The sequence below is a fragment of the Sylvia atricapilla genome, chromosome 17 (assembly GCF_009819655.1).
Source record: "Sylvia atricapilla isolate bSylAtr1 chromosome 17, bSylAtr1.pri, whole genome shotgun sequence".
Classification (NCBI taxonomy): domain Eukaryota; kingdom Metazoa; phylum Chordata; class Aves; order Passeriformes; family Sylviidae; genus Sylvia; species Sylvia atricapilla.
The window spans coordinates 1,758,620-1,775,590 of NC_089156.1; the positions used below are offsets into that span (position 1 = coordinate 1,758,620).

The 16,971-nt window shown below is 63.2% G+C and overlaps 3 protein-coding genes across 4 annotated transcripts in view; 1 reads left to right on the forward strand and 2 right to left on the reverse strand.

Annotated features, from left to right (window-relative positions):
- LOC136369132 (rasGAP-activating-like protein 1) overlaps nt 1-6,757 on the reverse strand; it is an 8,140-nt gene extending 1,383 nt beyond the window's left edge. The window contains 19 exon segments of the mRNA XM_066331798.1: nt 7-144; nt 715-890; nt 1,020-1,164; nt 2,001-2,138; nt 2,239-2,431; nt 2,569-2,681; nt 2,762-2,826; nt 3,000-3,153; nt 3,236-3,353; nt 3,455-3,543; nt 3,755-3,792; nt 3,795-3,890; nt 4,002-4,032; nt 4,034-4,088; nt 4,855-4,984; nt 5,088-5,149; nt 5,241-5,354; nt 5,443-5,499; nt 6,693-6,757. Of these exon segments, the coding sequence (XP_066187895.1) occupies nt 7-144; nt 715-890; nt 1,020-1,164; nt 2,001-2,138; nt 2,239-2,431; nt 2,569-2,681; nt 2,762-2,826; nt 3,000-3,153; nt 3,236-3,353; nt 3,455-3,543; nt 3,755-3,792; nt 3,795-3,890; nt 4,002-4,032; nt 4,034-4,088; nt 4,855-4,984; nt 5,088-5,149; nt 5,241-5,354; nt 5,443-5,499; nt 6,693-6,757 (1,977 nt within the window).
- Nucleotides 6,758-8,348: 1,591 nt separating this feature from the next.
- On the forward strand, nt 8,349-12,190 carry LOC136368808 (WD repeat and SOCS box-containing protein 2-like). The gene is made up of 9 exons (XM_066331205.1): nt 8,349-8,440; nt 8,536-8,707; nt 9,482-9,717; nt 9,892-10,023; nt 10,307-10,407; nt 10,597-10,769; nt 11,082-11,195; nt 11,542-11,649; nt 11,850-12,190. Exons 1-9 carry the CDS (start codon nt 8,425-8,427, stop codon nt 12,010-12,012), a joined length of 1,215 nt encoding a protein of 404 aa, XP_066187302.1. The 5' UTR covers nt 8,349-8,424; the 3' UTR covers nt 12,013-12,190.
- A 707-nt stretch (nt 12,191-12,897) lies between these two features.
- LOC136368811 (replication factor C subunit 5) lies at nt 12,898-15,268 on the reverse strand. Of its 2 annotated transcripts, none has more exons than XM_066331211.1 (11): nt 15,228-15,268; nt 15,060-15,124; nt 14,840-14,967; nt 14,686-14,765; nt 14,392-14,465; nt 14,098-14,257; nt 13,912-13,993; nt 13,703-13,832; nt 13,444-13,521; nt 13,304-13,358; nt 12,898-13,175 (listed from the first exon to the last, which is right to left on the reverse strand). In XM_066331211.1, the coding sequence occupies exons 1-11, from the start codon at nt 15,257-15,259 to the stop codon at nt 13,079-13,081; spliced, it is 981 nt and encodes a 326-aa protein (XP_066187308.1). In that variant the 5' UTR covers nt 15,260-15,268; the 3' UTR covers nt 12,898-13,078. The 2 variants fall into 2 exon arrangements, with proteins under 2 accessions (XP_066187308.1, XP_066187307.1); XM_066331210.1 differs by having other exon boundaries at nt 14,831-14,967.
- Between the last annotated feature and the right edge of the window lie 1,703 nt (nt 15,269-16,971).

The following is a 16,971-nucleotide window of genomic DNA, read 5'->3' on the forward strand; positions in this document are numbered from 1 at the left end:
ACCCACCTTGCACTGGAGGTAGGTGGTGTGGAGCTGCCCGGTGTCATCCTGTGCCACAACCTGCAGGACGTGGGGGTGCTGGAAGGTGCCCTTGTCCACCTGCTCCACTGCCTGGATCTGCTCCACTGGGATGGAGCTGAGCACCTGGGGACCCCAAATACCCCAAAATGTGTGCACCCACGTCTGTATCCCTCACCCACTCCACCGGGATGGAGCCGAGCACCTGGGGACCCCCAAACACCCCAAGGTGTTAGTCCATGTTCAAATTGCTCACTCACTCCACCGGGGTGGAACAGTGCACCTGGATATCCCCAAATACCCCAAAATATGTGCCCATGTCCATATCCATTACCCATATCCATGGAATACCTGGGGAACCCCAAACACCCCAAACCAAATGGACTCACATCCATATCTCCCCTTGTTCCATTGGGATTGACCAGCTCACCTGGATACTCCCAAACATCCCAAAATATGGGCCTATGTCCGTATCCCCCATTCACTCCACTGGGATGGAGCAGCTCACCCGGATACCCCAAAACACCCCAAAAGATGTGCCCACACCTGTACCCCCCACCTGCTGCACCCCCCATGTGCAGGCACAGGGATGCAGCAGCACAGCTGGATATGCACAAACACCCCAAAATATGTTCCCACGTCCTTCCCCTCCCCTCTGGGCACCTGCCTTAGGGTGGGGGTCGGGGGAGCACCCACCTGCCCCCCGGGGGTCTTGGCACAGGCCAGGGCCTGGGTGCTGAGCCTGAAGTGCCTCTTCTTGAAGGCGAAGCGGGGCAGCAGTGCCACCCCCCCGTCCAGGCAGGTGTGCAGGGGACCCTCCTTGATGGTGGCCGAGGGCTGGGAATGTCCCTGTGGCACTGGCGCCTCACCCACTGCAGGGAGGGAGGGAGTGGTGTCACCCCAAATGCCACCATAGCCCGAGGGTGCTCCCGGCAGCAGCAGGGTGATGCCACTGACCCGGCACCAGCAATGTCCCCTCCCTGCCTGCTGTCCCCGCTCACCCTCGGGGCTCTCCACGGTGACCAGGGCATCCAGGAAGGCCCGGACACGGGTGACACTGGGCGGGAGGACAGCGTTCAGCGGGGCCATCCATGGCTCCTTGCCGTGCCCCAGCTGCAGCCCCAGGTTCCCGATGGTCTGCAGTGCCTGTCCCACACAGGGAAGGGGTCACACTGCTGTGTCCCTTCTGGTGTGACCCCCCTGGACCCCCTTGGCTGCTCCCCTGCACCCCGAGGGCTCAAGGGTTGGGGTGGGAAAAGTGGAGCAGCTGGAGGGGTGATGGGACCCAACTTCTGCTCCTGTGCCATGCCCAGCTTGTGGTGGCACAGCCTGAGGACAGGCAGGCCTGGCCTCAAGTGGCACAGGAAGGAGCCAGCCCATGGTGTGTGGGGCAGGGGCAGGAATAGCTCTGCCCTCCTTGAGGTCCCCATCATTCCCTGGGGTTTCTGTGCCTCCCCAGGGTCTCCTGCCTTTTTTGCCTCCCCATTCCTTGTGGGTTCCCATCTTTCCACAGGGTCCACATCCCACAAGAGTCTCTGTCCTTCCTGAGGTTTCTCTCTGAAGTCCCAAACCCTCCCTGGACTCCCCGTCCCTCCTCACAATCCTCGTCTCTCCCAGTGGTCCCCATCCCTCTGCAGGTCCCTCACCCACCCCAAGGGTCCCCATTCATCCCCAAGGATCTCTCTCCAAGGGTTCCCATCCCTCCCTGGAGTTCCCATCCCTCCTCAGGATCCCTATCCGTCCCCAAGGATCCACATCCCTCCCTGGGACTCCCACCCTCCCTAAGGATCCCCATCCCTCCCCAGGTCCTCCACCCTTCCCAGGGTCCCTATCCATGTCAAGGCTTCCTACTCCTCCCCAAGGTTCTCATCACTCCCCAGGTCCCTCACCCTCCCCAAGGGTCCCCATTCATCCCCAATGTCCCCATCCCCTCTCTCTCTGAGGTCCCCACCCCTCTCTGGTGTCCCCACCCTTTCCCCCACCTTGGCGAGCAGCAGGAGCGTGCGGCCGGTGCAGGGCTCCGCGTGCTGCTCCCGGAGCCTGAACAGCTTCGGGGTGAGCACAGCGGGAGCGAAGAAGCGAAGGAACAGAAACCCACTGATGGAGAAGTACCGGACCTCCTGGATGGGGACGGGGACAGGGTTGGGGACAGCGACAGCTCAGAGCTTGGGCTGGTGGTCCTGGGGTTGTGCAGACCCCCAGCCCCACTGTGGGCCCCACCTCGTGCCGTGCCAAGGGGAATCGCTCCTCCACCCGCCTGCGGAGCTGCTTGAAGGCCACTCTCATGGGGAGGGGACACTTGTCTACCGAGCCCACAATGGCATCGATGATGTCCCCCAGGTAGCCCTTCAGCAGCTCCAGGCTGCTCTCCTGCACCTGTGCCTCCAACAGGGACCCCTTGAAGGAGATCCTCCTGTGGGGACATCGCTGGGTCAGGGACACCAGGAACAAGCCAAAAGTGACCCATGGGCTCAGCAGCAATAGGTGTCCCTTTCCTGCAGGGACATTTCAGGTGTCCTGTGCCTCTCCCAGACATCCACCTGTGCCCACCTGCCCCGGCTCAGCTCCATCTTACTGGGGTCCAGCTCCACATATTTCTTCTCCTCAAAGATGCGGTTCACCACTGGCTTCAGGACCTCATGCAGGTAGGGCAGCCCCACCACCTGCAAGGGGTGAAAAGGCACCCTCCTTGTCCCCAAACGCCCTGCTGAGACATCATGGAGGTGTCCCTTCCCAGCCTCACCTTCATGAACTGCTCCATGGATTTGGAGGCCAGCGAGTTGGAGCGGAAGAGGGTGTTGGGATCAGCTGGAAGAGCACAGAGGCTGTGGCAAGGCGGGCACAGGTGACATCCCTGGTGTGCCCAACCCCAGGGACATATGGCACCTTTCCTGCCTCCCCCTTGGTGGCCTCACTCTTTCTCCATGGGCATCTCGAGGACCCCTGGCTTGGGGTTTCTTGATGTGGCCCCGGGCACTTACTGGTCCTGGCCAGCTCGCGGGTGGTGAGGTAGTCCAGGAGGGGCACAGCCAGCCCCTGCTCTGAGAAGATCTTCACCAGTTGGGTGGCCACGTCCTGCCGGCTCTCCCCTGAGGTCACCTCCTCCAGGACAGCCAGCGCTGTGCCCTCAGGGGACTGTGGGGAGGGCAGGGTGGGCACAGCGAGGCCTGTGCACTGGGGTGGTCACCCCAAAGTTCCCCGCAGCCCCAGAACCCACCTGGGCCGGGCAGAGGATGGGCTCGGTGAGGAGCTGGACGAGGGGCTGGTAATGGTGCTGGGGCAGGACCGTGTCCTCCAGCAGCCTCACTGCCAGCCTCAGGGCACCCAGCTGTCCCCTGCAATGACACTGGGAGGCTCACACAGGTCCTGTGCCCCCCATGGGAGCCACCTTGTGCTGCCTTGGCCACAACCTCCTGTCCCCTCTTCCTGCACTCACCTGTGGTCCTCGGTGGTGCTGGAGAAGGGCAGGAGCTGGAACCAGCCCCTGGTGGGGCCCGGGCAGAGGGTGTCCAAGAAGAACTCGACCTGGGGGACAGAGGCAGGGTCTGGATGGGGGGACACATGCCAGCCCCCAGTGCTGCACCTCCCTTGGGGACAGCCCAGAACATGCAGGGTCTGCACATGGCACTGTCACCATCCTGGTGGGTCCTGACCTGCGGTCACCCAGACCCCACACTGGGGTTGCAGCGGTGCCCCCAGGACCCTGCCCCATTCCGGTGTGCCCCCAGGTCCTCACCCGCCCCAGGAAGTCGTTCTTGCCCACGATGTCCCATCCCAAACCTCCACGCTCAGCACAGCCTCTCCCGTCTCCCCTTCTGGCAGCTCGAACTCCAGCCCTTCATCCCAGTGCGGGAAGCGGGTTTTTTTATCACCTGCTGGGCACAGGGGACCGGTGGCCGAGGGCTGTCTGAGGGTTCCTGAGGGTGCCTGAGCCTCCTGGGGCCCGTGGGGTGCGGGTGTCACACCCAGCACCCAGCACTGACTCACCGCTGTGTCCAACGTTTGCCCGCAGCACGACCACCCGCCCAAAGGGGTCCGAGGAGCCGAGGGGTCCCGGGGGCCAGGTCACCCTTGAGGACATGGGGGCCAGCGGGCACAGTGTGGCAGGGGGTTTGTCCCCAAGCACCACGGTCCCTGCAGCCCCACGTGCCCCCTTTGTTCCAGGCTCGCCTGGGCACATGGGGCAGGCCCTGCAGGAGCCAGGGATTCTGGGGACACCGTGCCCCATTTCCAGGGGAGCCCTTCCTCCTCCAGTCCCCAGTGAGGGTGCTGCCGTCCCTCCTGGCTGTCCCCATGGCCACCCTGTCCCCGTGGCCATCCTGTTGCCTTGGTAGCCGCTTTGGTTGCCATGGCAGCGGGATGCTGCCTCTGCCGGCTGCTCCATCTGTCTGCTGTGTGTGTCTGCGTGCGTGTCACCGTGTGCGTGTTTGTGTCCCTGTGCACTCTAACACGCGTGCACACACTTGTACACACAGCTACACACTGGCAGCCTGAGCCGTGCCTCAGTTTCCCCACATTTCGAAACCAAAAGGCAAAAACATGGTGTGAGAGCCAACGACTCTGCTGGGGACCAACCCTGGGTATTCCATGGCGTTCCTGTGCCCCTGTCCCCAAGCAGGGATGGCAGCACATTTCCCACTGACCCCTCATGGCATTGTCACACGTGGGTTGGCACCAGTGATGTCCTCAACCTGGTGCAGCGAGGATCCTTCCGAGTGTGGAAAGGGGAGGACAAATCCCGTGCCACCACTGTCCCCATCCCCGTCCTCTCCCCCTCCCCGCCCAAAGAGAACCCCGTGGTGGGTCCGCAGCCCCCGGATCTGCCAGCCCCCCGACCTGGCCTCTATGAGGTGGCAGCGCAGCACCCGCGGGTGGCCCTGCTCGAGGACTCCCAGCTCCAGGTGGATCTCGCCCTGAACCTCCTGGTCGGGGTTCACAGGTGCCAGGCTGAGCCAGCGGTCAACGCCTGCCGAGGGGACAGCGTGGGGACAGCATGGGGACAGTGTGGGCACCTCATGGTGGCAGGATGGGTCCCGCTGTCCCCCTATCCCACCGTGCCCCCCACTCACCCCGCGGCTCGGCTGAGATCTGCTGGTGGCTGAGCGAGACCTTGCCAATGACATCGTCCTGCCTGTGAGAGAACAGACAGCAGGACACTGCTGGGGACCTGCCCCCCCTCGGGGGTGTCCCCAGATCCCACTCTGCCCGTGTGGTCCCCCTACCCAATGGTGTCTTCATCCAGCACGTAGATGGTGAGGCTGTGGAACCCACGGGGCAGAAGCAGCGTGATTTCCTCACCCCAAAAAGGGTTCAGGCTCTTCCACACCGTGGCCGTCCTGCCGGGATAGCAGAGGTGGTTTCCCCCCCAGGGCAGATCCTCCACCCCTGCATGTCCCCTCCCAGCGTGGGACAGTGTCCCTGTACCTGGCCACCACCTCGTTGTCCACCTTGACCACGCAGTAGGGATCGCTGGAGCCGGACCTGGGCAGAGGATGGGGGTGCCCTGGGTCAGCTCCACTCGGGAATCTCCCCCCGCCCTCAAACCCCGACAGTGAAACCCCAGCCCCGGGGGTGAGATGAGTTGCCCGGTCTCAGCCTGGTCCTGCAGCTGACACCGGGATGGGGACATCCCTTGACCCCCTCTGTGGGGCACCTCGAGCCATCGCCGCATGTCCCTGTGCCACCCACCCGCGGGTACCGCTGCCTGTCCAGCAGCACAGCCCAGCCCGAGTCTCTGTGACAACCCACGGGGCCAGGGTGACACCGGACCAGGCCTTTTTCACCGGGAGCACAGGATGGAGGGGTGAGGGGTGGATCCAGGGATCATCCACTCGGACCCTGCAGAGCCCCTTTCTGCTGGTTTATGGCAGCTGGAGCAGCACCAAGGAGTGCTGGCCCTGGGGTGCTGCTGGAGCCCCAAATCCCCAGGAGGTGCTTCCACAAGGATTGGGACCCCGAGATGGATGAAAGAGGTGACGGCACTCTCTGTCCCTGCCACGGGACGGGAAGTGGGAGCAGCTCACTCTGACCCCCCTCTGCAGCCCCACGACAGCCCCAAGCTGGGTTTGGGGGCGCTGGAGCGACACTGGGCACCCGGTCATTGTGCAGATCGCCCGCTGTGCCCAGACCCCCCAGCGGCACACCCAGCGCGGCGCCCGGGGCAGAAGCTGAGGCAGGGACACGGCCCCGTTCCCGCGTGCCCGGCCCTGGGAGCGGCCGGCGGTGCCAAGCTGGCACAATCCGGAGGTACCCTGGACTGGCCAGCTCCGCTGAGGCCGCGTCCCCGGGGCAGGAGCGGCCGGGGTCCCCCTGCACCCCCCGGCCCACCACCCCACCCCCCAAAAGGCGCAGATGCCCAGCAGGGGTGGGGGTGCAGGGGCTGTGCCCCCCAGGGATCACCCCCAGGCTTGGGGGATCCTCTTGTGCCCACCCTGCTGGGGGGCACGAAAGGGGTGCTAAAGGGCTTGGGGGGGTCGCACATTCCTGGGGAATGGGGGGGGCCTGGCAGTCCCTGCACACCCCAGATCCTCACTTCGGGGGTAAGGGGTGAAAGCGGAGCCCCCCAAACCTGTACGGAGAGAAGAACACCCAGGAGGGGCAGAGCGCCCAGCAATCCTCCCCGCCACATCTCCCTGAGTGGGTCTGGGGAAATTGAGACCCCCCGAGCCACTCACACGTCCTTGGCGGGCAGATCCTTCCCCTCCAGCACCCGGCAGCGCAGCGAGGTGGTTTTGGCCATGCCGGCCAACTTCAGACTCCGCGGTGGGCACTTGAGGGGCTCCGATGTGTGCCGGGGTGCCCCGAGCCCCCGCAAAGCGCCGGCGGGGCTGCCAGCACCGGCCTCGCCCTCCGCCGGCGCCGCTCCTCGCCGCGCTGCTTCCTCTTTCCTCTGCTCCGTTGTTTTTGTTGCCGCTTCCCACCTGCGCCCGAGCCGCGGGCGACAGTCCAGGCGGGCACACGGAGGAGCGGAGGAGGCGAGCGCGGGTGAGGTGGCACCGTGCCCGCCGTGGGGTCCCGTCACGGGCCGGGGACCAGAGCACAGCCACCCTCCGTCCTAGAGGCGGGGAAACTGAGGCACGGGGGCATGGCAGAGCCGTGGCGCCTGTGGTGGGGGGGTTTTGTCATGTAAGAGCTGAGGGGCACAAAGGGTGGGTGTCCTCAGGATGGGGGGGCTCGGTCTGGACCCCAAAGCGCCAAAGTAGCGAGGAAATGGGTGAACATTGGACTTGGGGGGTGAGAAGAGGAAGGAGGTGCACGGGACCCCCAGGAGACATCCAGGTGACCCCACCCTCAGAGGGGACAGGCTGAGGGGCACTCCAGCAGGTCTCGGGGTGTCTGTGGGTGCAGCACCAGTCCGTGCAGCCCGGCCTCTCTGCGCCGGGGACCCTGAGCCAGAGAGGACGGCGAGGGGGGACAGCCCTGCCCTGGGGAGGGGCACTGCGGGCCCGGGGGGCTGGAAGGTGCCGAGTCCCGAGTGAGGGGTGGGCTGGCCACATGTGTCCTGCTGTGACTCACGGCCGGCACTGCCAGGGTGGGCATCACCCCGTGCGTGCTGGAGGGGCTCAAAGGGGGGTCATGGTTCTTGGGGTGCGTTCTTCGGGGGGACGATGTGGGGACACGGAGTGCTACTAAAGGGGGGCCGCAATGAGCTCCTTGGGGGCTGAATGTGGGGGGGCTGCTGAATGGAGGGGTGTCACCCATGGGGGTGCTGGGTCCTGGCGGTGTCACTGCTGGGCGGGAGCCCTGTGTGGGTGCTGGGGAGGTGGCACTGCCGCGGGGAGCCACTCTGTGGGTCCTGAGGGGATGTCACTGTCAGGGGGTGTCATCCTGTGGGTCCTGAGAGGTGTCACCGCTGGAAGGTGTCCCGGTGAGGGTGCCGGGTCCGGGTGTCACTGCCGGGAGTGTCCCGGTGAGGGTGCCGGGTCCGGGTGTCACCGCCGGGAGTGTCCCGGTGAGGGTGCCGGGTCCTGAGAGGTGTCACTGCTGGAAGGTGTCCCGGTGAGGGTGCCGGGTCCGGGTGTCACTGCCGGGAGTGTCCCGGTGAGGGTGCCGGGTCCGGGTGTCACCGCCGGGAGTGTCCCGGTGAGGGTGCCGGGTCCGGGTGTCACCGCCGGGAGTGTCCCGGTGAGGGTGCCGGGTCCCTGAGGCAGTGGCTGTCCCCCGGGCCCGGCGGGCGGGAGCAGGCCCGGTGCCCACCCTTTCTCCCTCAGGAGGGCTCTCCCCCGTCCTCTCCCGCCCCATCCCGCCCCATCCCGCCCATCCCGGCGCTCCCGGCGGCGGGGCGGTGCCGTTGGCGGCGGGCCGGAGGAGGCGGCCCCGGGTCCCCTCCCCTCGCCGCCGCTTCCGCCGCCGCCGCCGCCCTGGGCCGGGCGGGCCCGGCGGGGCCGAGCGGGCGGCGGGGCCGCCATGAAGCCGAGCGGAGGTGAGCGGAGGCCGGCGGGGACACGGGGGTGCGGGGGATGCGAGGGGTGACGGGGATTCGGGGGCTCTGGGGCTGACGGGGCCGTCCCGCCGCAGACGAGCCGGTGCTGCTGGCGGAGCTGAAGCCGGGCCGGCCCCAGCGCTACGATTGGAAATCCAGCTGCGAGACCTGGAGCGTCGCCTTCTCCCCCGACGGGGCCTGGTTCGCCTGGTCCCAGGGACACTGCGTGGTCAAACTGATCCCGTGGCCGCTGGGGGAGGCCGAGCTGTGAGTGCGGAGTCATGGAATGGGTTGGGTTGGAAGGGACCCTAAAGCCCATCCAGTGCCACCCCCTGCTATAGACAGGGACACCTCCCACTGTCCCAGGCTGCTCCAAGCCCCAGTGTCCAGCCTGGCCTTGGGCACTGCCAGGGATCCAGGGGCAGCCACAGCTGCTCTGGGCACCCTGTGCCAGGGCCTGCCCACCCTGCCAGGGAACAATTCCTGCCCAATATCCCATCCAGCCCTGCCCTCTGGCACTGGGAAGCCATTCCCTGTGTCCTGTCCCTCCAGCCCTTGTCCCCAGTCCCTCTCCAGCTCTCCTGGAGCCCCTTTAGGCCCTGGAAGGGGCTCTGAGCTCTCCCTGGAGCCTTCTCCTCTCCAGGTGAGCAGCCCCAGCTCTCCCAGCCTGGCTCCAGAGCAGAGGGGCTCCAGCCCTGGGAGCAGCTTCTTGCCTGGTTTCACTCCAGCAGCTCCATGTCCTTCTGATGTTGTCCTTCCACCACCCCAGGACTGGTGGCAGCTCTGCAGGTGGGGTCTCACCTGGGCAGGGCAGAGGAGCAGAATTCCCCTCCCCTGCTGCCCACACTGGGGGCTCAGCCCAGGGTGTTTCTGGTTTCCAGCCCTCACTCACCAGCACCAAAGTCCTCCCAGTGCTCTTCCCCATCTGATCAGTCCAGCTTGGATTGATCCCAGGGGTTGCCCAGTGTGGGTAGATGGGTGCATGGAGCTGGAGTGAGGAGCCTCGGGGTGAACACTCCCCCCATCCCTGCCTCTCTCCAGCGGCTGCAAAACCTCGGAGCGCAAGAGCCGGGGCGGCAAAGCGGAGACCTTGAGCTGTGGGGCAGCCAAGGAGAAGACTCTGGAGTGTGGGCAGATCGTGTGGGGTCTGGCCTTCAGTGCCTGGCCAGCAACTGAGGATGGTGACACAGATCCTGCCTGTGCCATGGGCCTTCCCTGCCTGGTCCTGGCCACGGGGCTCAACGACGGGCAGATCAAGGTGTGGGAGGTGCAGACAGGTGAGTAGCCCTCACTGTCGTGGCTCCAGGCTGGCTGTCCCCTTGTTCTGCTGTGGAAGGAGATCCCATCTCCCTCCTTCCCCAATACCTGCCCTGTCCCAAGCTGGGCTGCGTGAGGGGCTCTGCCTCATTCCCCAGGGATGGATGACACTGAGCATGGCACTTCTCTTGCAGGGCACCTCCTCTTCAGCCTCTTGGGACACCAGGATGTTGTCAGGGATCTGAGCTTTGCTCCCAATGGAAGCCCCATCCTCGTGTCGGCCTCGCGGGACAAGACCTTGCGTGTGTGGGACCTGAGCAGGGATGGTAGGAATGCGCAGGGATATCCCTGTGCTGGCTCAGGGAAGGGGGAGAAATCCCTCTTAGGAGGGAAGATGATGGGAGAGGACCTTTGGGGACAGTATTTGAGGCAGAAGGGGACAGCCCTGTGACAGGGAGCAGAGTTTGACCTCAGAGATGCAGGAGGGCATTGCCTTGGGATTTACCCAGGGAATCCCCAGCCCAGTGTAAATTCCCACTGGGGAAGGGGAGGGAGAGCAGAGCCAAGGAGTCCTGTTCCCTTCTGGTGACACATCTCTGCTGTCCCCAGGGCGGCAGGTCCAGGTGCTGTCGGGCCATGTGCAGTGGGTCTATTGCTGCTCCATCTCCCCAGACTGCAGCATGCTCTGCTCCGCTGCCGGCGAGAAGTCGGTGAGTCCTGCAGGGTGGGAGCCATCCCTGGGCCTGCTGAATCCAGCCCTCTGTGTCCCCAGAATCCCCGCTGGGAGAAGGGCCAGGCCATCCTGCCCTGGCTCCTCAGGAGCTGGAACTTGGGAGCAGAGCCCATGTGCTTTAAACTTTGGGATGCTCCCAGCCTGATGCCCTGCCCAAATCCTGCAGGCACTGCTGTGGAGCATGAGATCCTACACACTCATCCGGAGGCTGGAGGGCCACCAGAGCAGCGTGGTGTCCTGTGACTTCTCCCCAGACTCTGCTCTCCTTGTCACCGCTTCCTATGACGCCTGTGTCATCATGTGGGACCCCTACACCGGGGAGCAGCTCAGGACACTGCGGTATGGACCTGGGAGGGGACACAGCAGTGACAGAGAGGTTTTTAGGGCTGGATGTGGCTTTCCCAGCTGGATGGGCACAGCCACCATCTCTACACTGACCATGGGGACACTGTGGGACAGGACAGAGCAATGCCAGGGAGGCTTTTAGGACTGGATGTGGCTTTCCCTTCTCCCTGGGCACAGCCATCACCACTCCTCTCCTTCCAGAGGCAAGATATGGGCCTGCCAAGTTTGGCAGCTCTGCCAGCCTCAGCGGGGGAAGGGGCTGGTGGCAGCTCAAAGCTGAGTCTGGGATGTTGTCCCCACCCACAGCCATGTCCCGTTGCACTCCACACTGGATTCCAGCGGTGAAATCCACACCAGCTCCCTGCGCTCCGTCTGCTTCTCCCCCGAGGGGCTCTACCTGGCCACGGTGGCAGATGACAGGTGAGTGAACCCCTGTGGGGACCCAGAGAGGGGCCCAGGAGACCAGAATGAACCAGGAGCTCAGGAGGTGGGGAATAAATGTGCCAGGTTCTGGAGTAAGTGGAAAGGTCAGGCGCATGGGAACACCATGGCTTGGCTGTGACAAGGGGTAGCAAGGTCAGGGCCCTGTCTCCCTGAGCTGAGGTCTGTGTCCTGCTGGGTGCTGTGCCACCCTCAGCAGGGGACAGTCTTCCCTGGGAGACTCCCATGGGAAGCAAATCCTTCTTGTTTATGTGTCTTCAGATGATCCCAGAAGCTTTATTTTGGCAACAAGGCACTGCACCGTGTCCTCTCCCTTTCTCTACAGGCTCTTGAGGATCTGGGCCTTGGAGTATCGGTCCCCAGTGGCCTTTGCCCCCATGACAAACGGTCTGTGCTGCATGTACTTCCCACATGGAGGATTCATTGCCACAGGGTGAGTAAACAGGAGAGGGTGGAGAAACAGGGAGATCAGCTGAGCTGATCCTGCAGCTCAGCAAATTCTGGGCTTCCCTGGGGATAGCTTTCCTGGCTGGGGAGCACACGCTCCTTGGCAAGCTTGGGAATATTTGGGAGCAGTTAGAATTCCTCGTGTCCCTCTGCCCTGTGCTCAGGGTTGTTTGGATCCCATTGCAGGACCAGGGATGGCCACGTGCAGTTCTGGACAGCCCCGAGGGTCCTCTCGTCACTCAAGCACTTGTGCCGCAAAGCCCTGCGCACCTTCCTCACCACCTACCAGGTGCTGGCGCTGCCCATTCCCAGGAAGCTGAAGGAATTCCTCACTTACAGGACTTTTTAAGGCAGCAGGGAGAGCAGAGGCACGGAGGTGAGCCCTGGAGCTCGGCCTGGGCCGGCGGCGCCGCAGGAACGCCGAGCCGTGAGCCAGGAGCGTCGCTGCTCCCGTGGTTTTGGGGCTGTGGAGGGCTTTTCTTGGTGTCATAATACAAAAACCCAGCAAAATCCCATGCAGAGGGTGAGGGGCAGAGCTGCGGTGGCCCCGCAGGGGACACGGGTGGGACACAGGTCCCCCTGTCCCCTGCTGCCCGCTGGGGTTGGGTCAGGTGCTTCTGCTTCTGAGTGCAATGGTGTGGGATGGTGGGACAGCTGCTGTGGGAGCTGTTGTCACCTGCACAAATATGGGGCTAACCCCCCCCAAAACACCCACCTGGGAATGTCCCTCTGTCCCAGTGGAGTGCGGGCTCTGCCGCTCTCCCGGCGTGGGCAGGAGAGAGACAAGCCCGAGCAGGTCTCAATAAATAAAAATTGATTCCTCATGATTTCCCTTCTGGCTTGCTCAGGTGACCTGGGAGTGCCTGGCACCGCCCTGGCTGCCAGGGAAGGGCAGCAGGGGTGTCCACCTGCGGGAAGAGGTGGCTTCACTCCCTCCCCTGCTCCCATTCCTCTCTTGCTTTCTCTGTGTGCTGGAGTGTGGCACTCAATCAGCCAAATTCCCAAACATGCTGAACATGCAGCAGTGTTTTGTTTGTCCCCATCCTCCAGCTTAGCTGGCGGCTGAAGCAACAGCACATTTCCTGTGTGCTGGCAGGCTTTGTGGAGGGAATTCTCCCCCAAACATCCCCAGGATGTTGTTTTTCCCTTGGGAACAGCTGAACACAGAAAGCTGGTGCTCCCCTACCCCCCCAGCTCCCTTCAGGGGGGAAAAGCAAAGACCAGTGCAACCTGCTGGGCTTTGGAGGCACCTGTATTTTCCCACGGAGCTTGGGAATAATGCTACCTTTTAACAACCTTTTTACCCTGACTGCACTGAAGGCTTCCAGAAAGGAACTGGGAAGCTGCAGGGAGCAGCTCCAGGCGTGGGCCTGATGGTCCTTCCCAAATCCAGCAGCAGATCCACCCGGCAGGGCTCAGGCTTCAGCCACCACCAGGTCCCTCGTGACCTGGAAGGCAGCGATGAGGGAGCTCAGCTGGATCTTCTCGCTTGTGCCAGCAGCCAGGCGGTACCTGGAGAGGGAATAAGGACAGCTTTGGGGGTTTCTGCCACTGTGGGTGCCCCCCAAAGCCATGGGCTGTGTGCCAGCAGTGCCCAGCGACCAGCAGGAACCACCCCAGACTGGGGAAGTGACACTCACTCGATGTCTGCCAGCTTGATCAGCAGCTGGATGCGGATGGAGGGGGGGAAGTCGACTGTGGAGAGAAGGAAACACTTCAGTGAGGGGCAGGGGGAAGTTTGGCCTCTCCAGGATCATCTGGAGCCAGACCCTTTCCCCACCTCTGTGCACGAAGAGATGGATCTCAGTGAGGATGTCCTGCAGGGCCAGGCCCTTCAGCGTCTTCAGCTCCATGATTTCTGGGATGAGAGTGAGTCAAGGCCTTGCTTCCAGGCATTTCCCTGCCAGATCTGCTCCTCATCTCTGCAGCAACCCCGAGCGGCCTCCCCAGCGAGCATCACCCCCACCAGAGACCACAGAGATCCCTGGGGAAGAGCAGGGTTTATCCCAGATGGGAATAACCCCCGGGGCAAAGGATACTGCGGTAGGCGGTGGAAAAATCCTGGTTGAGCATCCAGTCGAGGATGTTGGCGATGTCAGACTTGAGGGGATGCCCCGTGCAGGTGTAAACGTTCTCCTCTGTCACCTTCCCAAAGGCCATGGAGGTACTCTGAGGAAGAGGAGGGAACAGGAAGGATGAAGAGGCCCCTCCAGCTCTACTGGCCAGGGGCTGATGGCCACAGTCCCACCTGCAAGATATTGAGGGCCCTGCGCATGTCCCCGCTGGAGAGGGTCACCAGAGCCTTCATCCCGTCCTCGCTCACATCCACCCTGGAAAACAGCACCCAGGGATTTGGAACTGTGGGAATCCAAGCTGCTGCTCCTCCCTGGCAGGGAATGGGCACGGAGGGGGCGTGGAGGGATCCCCCACTCACCCCTCCTCCTGGATGACGTGCTGCAGCCGCGGCACCATCAGCTCCGGGGTCAGGGGGCCGAAGCGGAAGCGGGTGCAGCGGGATTGCAGGGCGGGAATGATCTTGGAGAGGTAGTTGCAGATGAGGCAAAACCGGGTGTTTTCCGTGAACTTCTCGATCACTGCAAAAAGGAGGGAGGGGAGGAGGGTCCTTGGCTGTTGCCTTCTCCTGATTCCCACCCTGTGCTGGGCTGGATGAGGCTGATGGCTGCACACTGTGGGATTCCTGCAGTGTGGGATTCCCAGTGCTCCTCACCTCTCCTCAGGGCATTCTGAGCATCCTGGGTCATGGCATCGGCTTCATCCAGGATGACAAGCTTGAAGCCTTTCCTGGGAAAAGGGTGGGTTTGGTGCCGGAGAAGGAGGAGCTGGGAGGTTTGTTCCCAGCCTGACTCGTGGGAAACCCTTCTTGCATCCTCACCTTCCCTGCTTGCTGGGCACGTTCCCACCCACCCCGGGACCTCCCAGATCCCCTTCCCAATCCAAGTGCCAGGTCCAGGAGGGTGGCAAAGAGATGGGGAACGTCGGGAAACAGAGACCCACCACGTACTTAAAGATGGTCCTGGTGCTGGCGAAGCTCAGGATGGGCCCTCGGACGATGTCGATGCCCCGGTCATCAGAAGCATTAAGCTGTAAGGGAATGATGTGGGTCCCTATCCCTGCATCCCACCCCACCCCACCCTGTTCCCGCTCACCTCCAGCACCATGGAGCCGAACTCCCGCTCCCGGTACAGCTGCCTGGCACAGGCCAGGATGGTGGATGTCTTCCCGGTGCCGGGCGGCCCATAGAGGAGCAGATGGGGGAGCCGGTCCTCGCTGATGAAGCGCTGCACTGCGGGATAACAGCGGGATAACAGCGGGATAACCGGCTGGGGGACACCCGGGACCGGCGGGGGTGGTCACCGAGGGGATGGGATTATTTACCGGTGCTGAGGATGTCCCGGTGAGACACCAGCTCGGACAGCGCCTGCGGACGGTACTTCTCCACCCTGCACCGGGGAAGGAAAGGAGCGGGGAGTCAGCCCCGAGGCAGTTCCCGCCGCGCTATCCCGCTATCCCGCTATCCCGGTATCCCCCCGCTCCCGGCCGTACCACGGCAGGTTCGCGCTGCCCGCCGGCGCCATGTTGGGAAGTCTCGCGAGAGCGCCGCCAAGCGCGCGAGAGCGGCGGGGCGGGGCGGGGCTGAGGGCGCGGGCGGGCGCCGCCGGAGCGGGAGCGTCCCGGGCCCTGACCGCAATTCCCGGGATCCGGGGCCGGCCGGGGGTGTGCTGTGCCGGGGCCTGCCCACCTTCCCAGGGAACAATTCCTGCCCAATATCCCATCCAGCCCTGCCCTCTGGCACTGGGAAGCCATTCCCTGTGTCCTGTCCCTCCAGCCCTTGTCCCCAGTCCCTCTCCAGCTCTCCTGGAGCCCCTTTAGGCCCTGGAAGGGGCTCTGAGCTCTCCCTGGAGCCTTCTCCTCTCCAGGTGAGCACCCCCAGCTCTCCCAGCCTGGCTCCAGAGCAGAGGGGATCCAGCCCTTGGAGCAGCTCCTCCTCTGGACTTTCCAGCAGCTCCAGGTCCCTCCTGTGCTGCGCTGGACACGGCGTTCCCACTGAGGTTTCACCTGAGCGGAGAGGGAGAATCCCGCCATCCTGCAGTCCCTGTCCACGGCAGGGGGTGGAACGAGGTGCCCTTTAAGGTCCCTTCCAACCCAACCCATTCCGTGATTCTGTCACTGTGGGAAGAGCACGGTGCTGGCATTCACCAGAGCAGGGTGGTCCCTGCCATCCTGGGGAAATCACGGCAGCAGGAATTGCTGGATTGATTGTGAGCAAGGTTTTGGGCAAACACAGTGCCCCTGCCTTCAGAAAACCCTTGGGATGAGAGGGGCACCTTTGGGTGCCGGGACACTTGAGGAGAGAAGATCTGGGATCTTCCCAGTGTGACAGGAACAGTAAACTCCAGAGGTGGCTGCCAGAACAAAATACCTTTATCGCTGTCCTTGCTGCTTCCCAGCTTCTGGAAAAGCCCTGGAGCCTCCTTTAGAGAAGGAGCTTAGAGGTGAGAATTAGCCCAGGCTGCTGGAGTGATGCTCCAGTGCTGCCCTGATCCCAGAAAGGAAAGCAGGCGGGAGTGAGAGGCACTGGCTTGGAAAATTCAGGTGGACTGAGGATGGGAAGTGATCCATTGGGAAGTAGAGGTGCAGGGCAGGCAAAAAAAAAAAAAAAAAAAAAAAAAAAAAATCCCTGGAAAAAATGCCATTGCTGACAAGGGAAGCAGGAACATCAAGAGCTCCAGACTGGCTCCTACAAAAATTCAAAAATCTCCTGGAGGGCAGCTGCTTTCCTGGCTTTTCCCCCCCCTTTTTTCCCCTGCAGCCCCATAAAGGAAAGCAGGAGCTGGAAGCTGAGGTCAGCAGCCTCAGCCGTCCCTCTGGGCGCGTGACAGCCGTGACAGATGGCCCTTCCCTTCGGAGCCTCCAGGTCCTTCCCGGGCACCTGGGAACAGCCGGGAGCTGGGATTTTCCTGCACATCCTGGATCCAGAGCTGCAGCTCTCCCCTGGATCTGCCTTCACCTGGGGCAGCCTCTTGGCCTCCTAAATGGATTTTTCCAGGCGTTTTCCCCGTCATTAATAAAGGCTGAGCTCTGGAGCAGGGGAAATCTTTGGGGTGTTGTTTGATAGGGTTAAATCCACCCCTGGGATGGCTCTGATATCGCTCTTGGGTGGGGATGAGGGGACAGAGGTGATGGGATGGAGATGATGGGACGAGGAACGTGGGACTGGCATGGTGGTGACAGAGGTGGTGACAGTGTGGGACAGGGGTGATGGCACAGAGGTGATGAGGACAGGGAT

What these genes read in the sequence shown, in the direction of transcription:
- LOC136368808 (XM_066331205.1), top strand. An exon ending in GAGCAGCTCAGGACACTGCG is followed by an intron (nt 10,770 to 11,081) that starts GTATGGACCTGG and finishes CCCCACCCACAG; the next exon opens with CCATGTCCCGTTGCACTCCA. An exon ending in GGAGGATTCATTGCCACAGG is followed by an intron (nt 11,650 to 11,849) that starts GTGAGTAAACAG and finishes ATCCCATTGCAG; the next exon opens with GACCAGGGATGGCCACGTGC.
- LOC136368811 (XM_066331210.1), bottom strand. Translation starts at nt 15,259, where the DNA reads ATGGCGCCGGCGGGCAGCGCGAACCTGCCGTG. An exon ending in GGCAGCGCGAACCTGCCGTG is followed by an intron (nt 15,125 to 15,227) that starts GTACGGCCGGGA and finishes TCCCCGGTGCAG; the next exon opens with GGTGGAGAAGTACCGTCCGC. An exon ending in CACGTCATCCAGGAGGAGGG is followed by an intron (nt 13,994 to 14,097) that starts GTGAGTGGGGGA and finishes GCTGTTTTCCAG; the next exon opens with GGTGGATGTGAGCGAGGACG.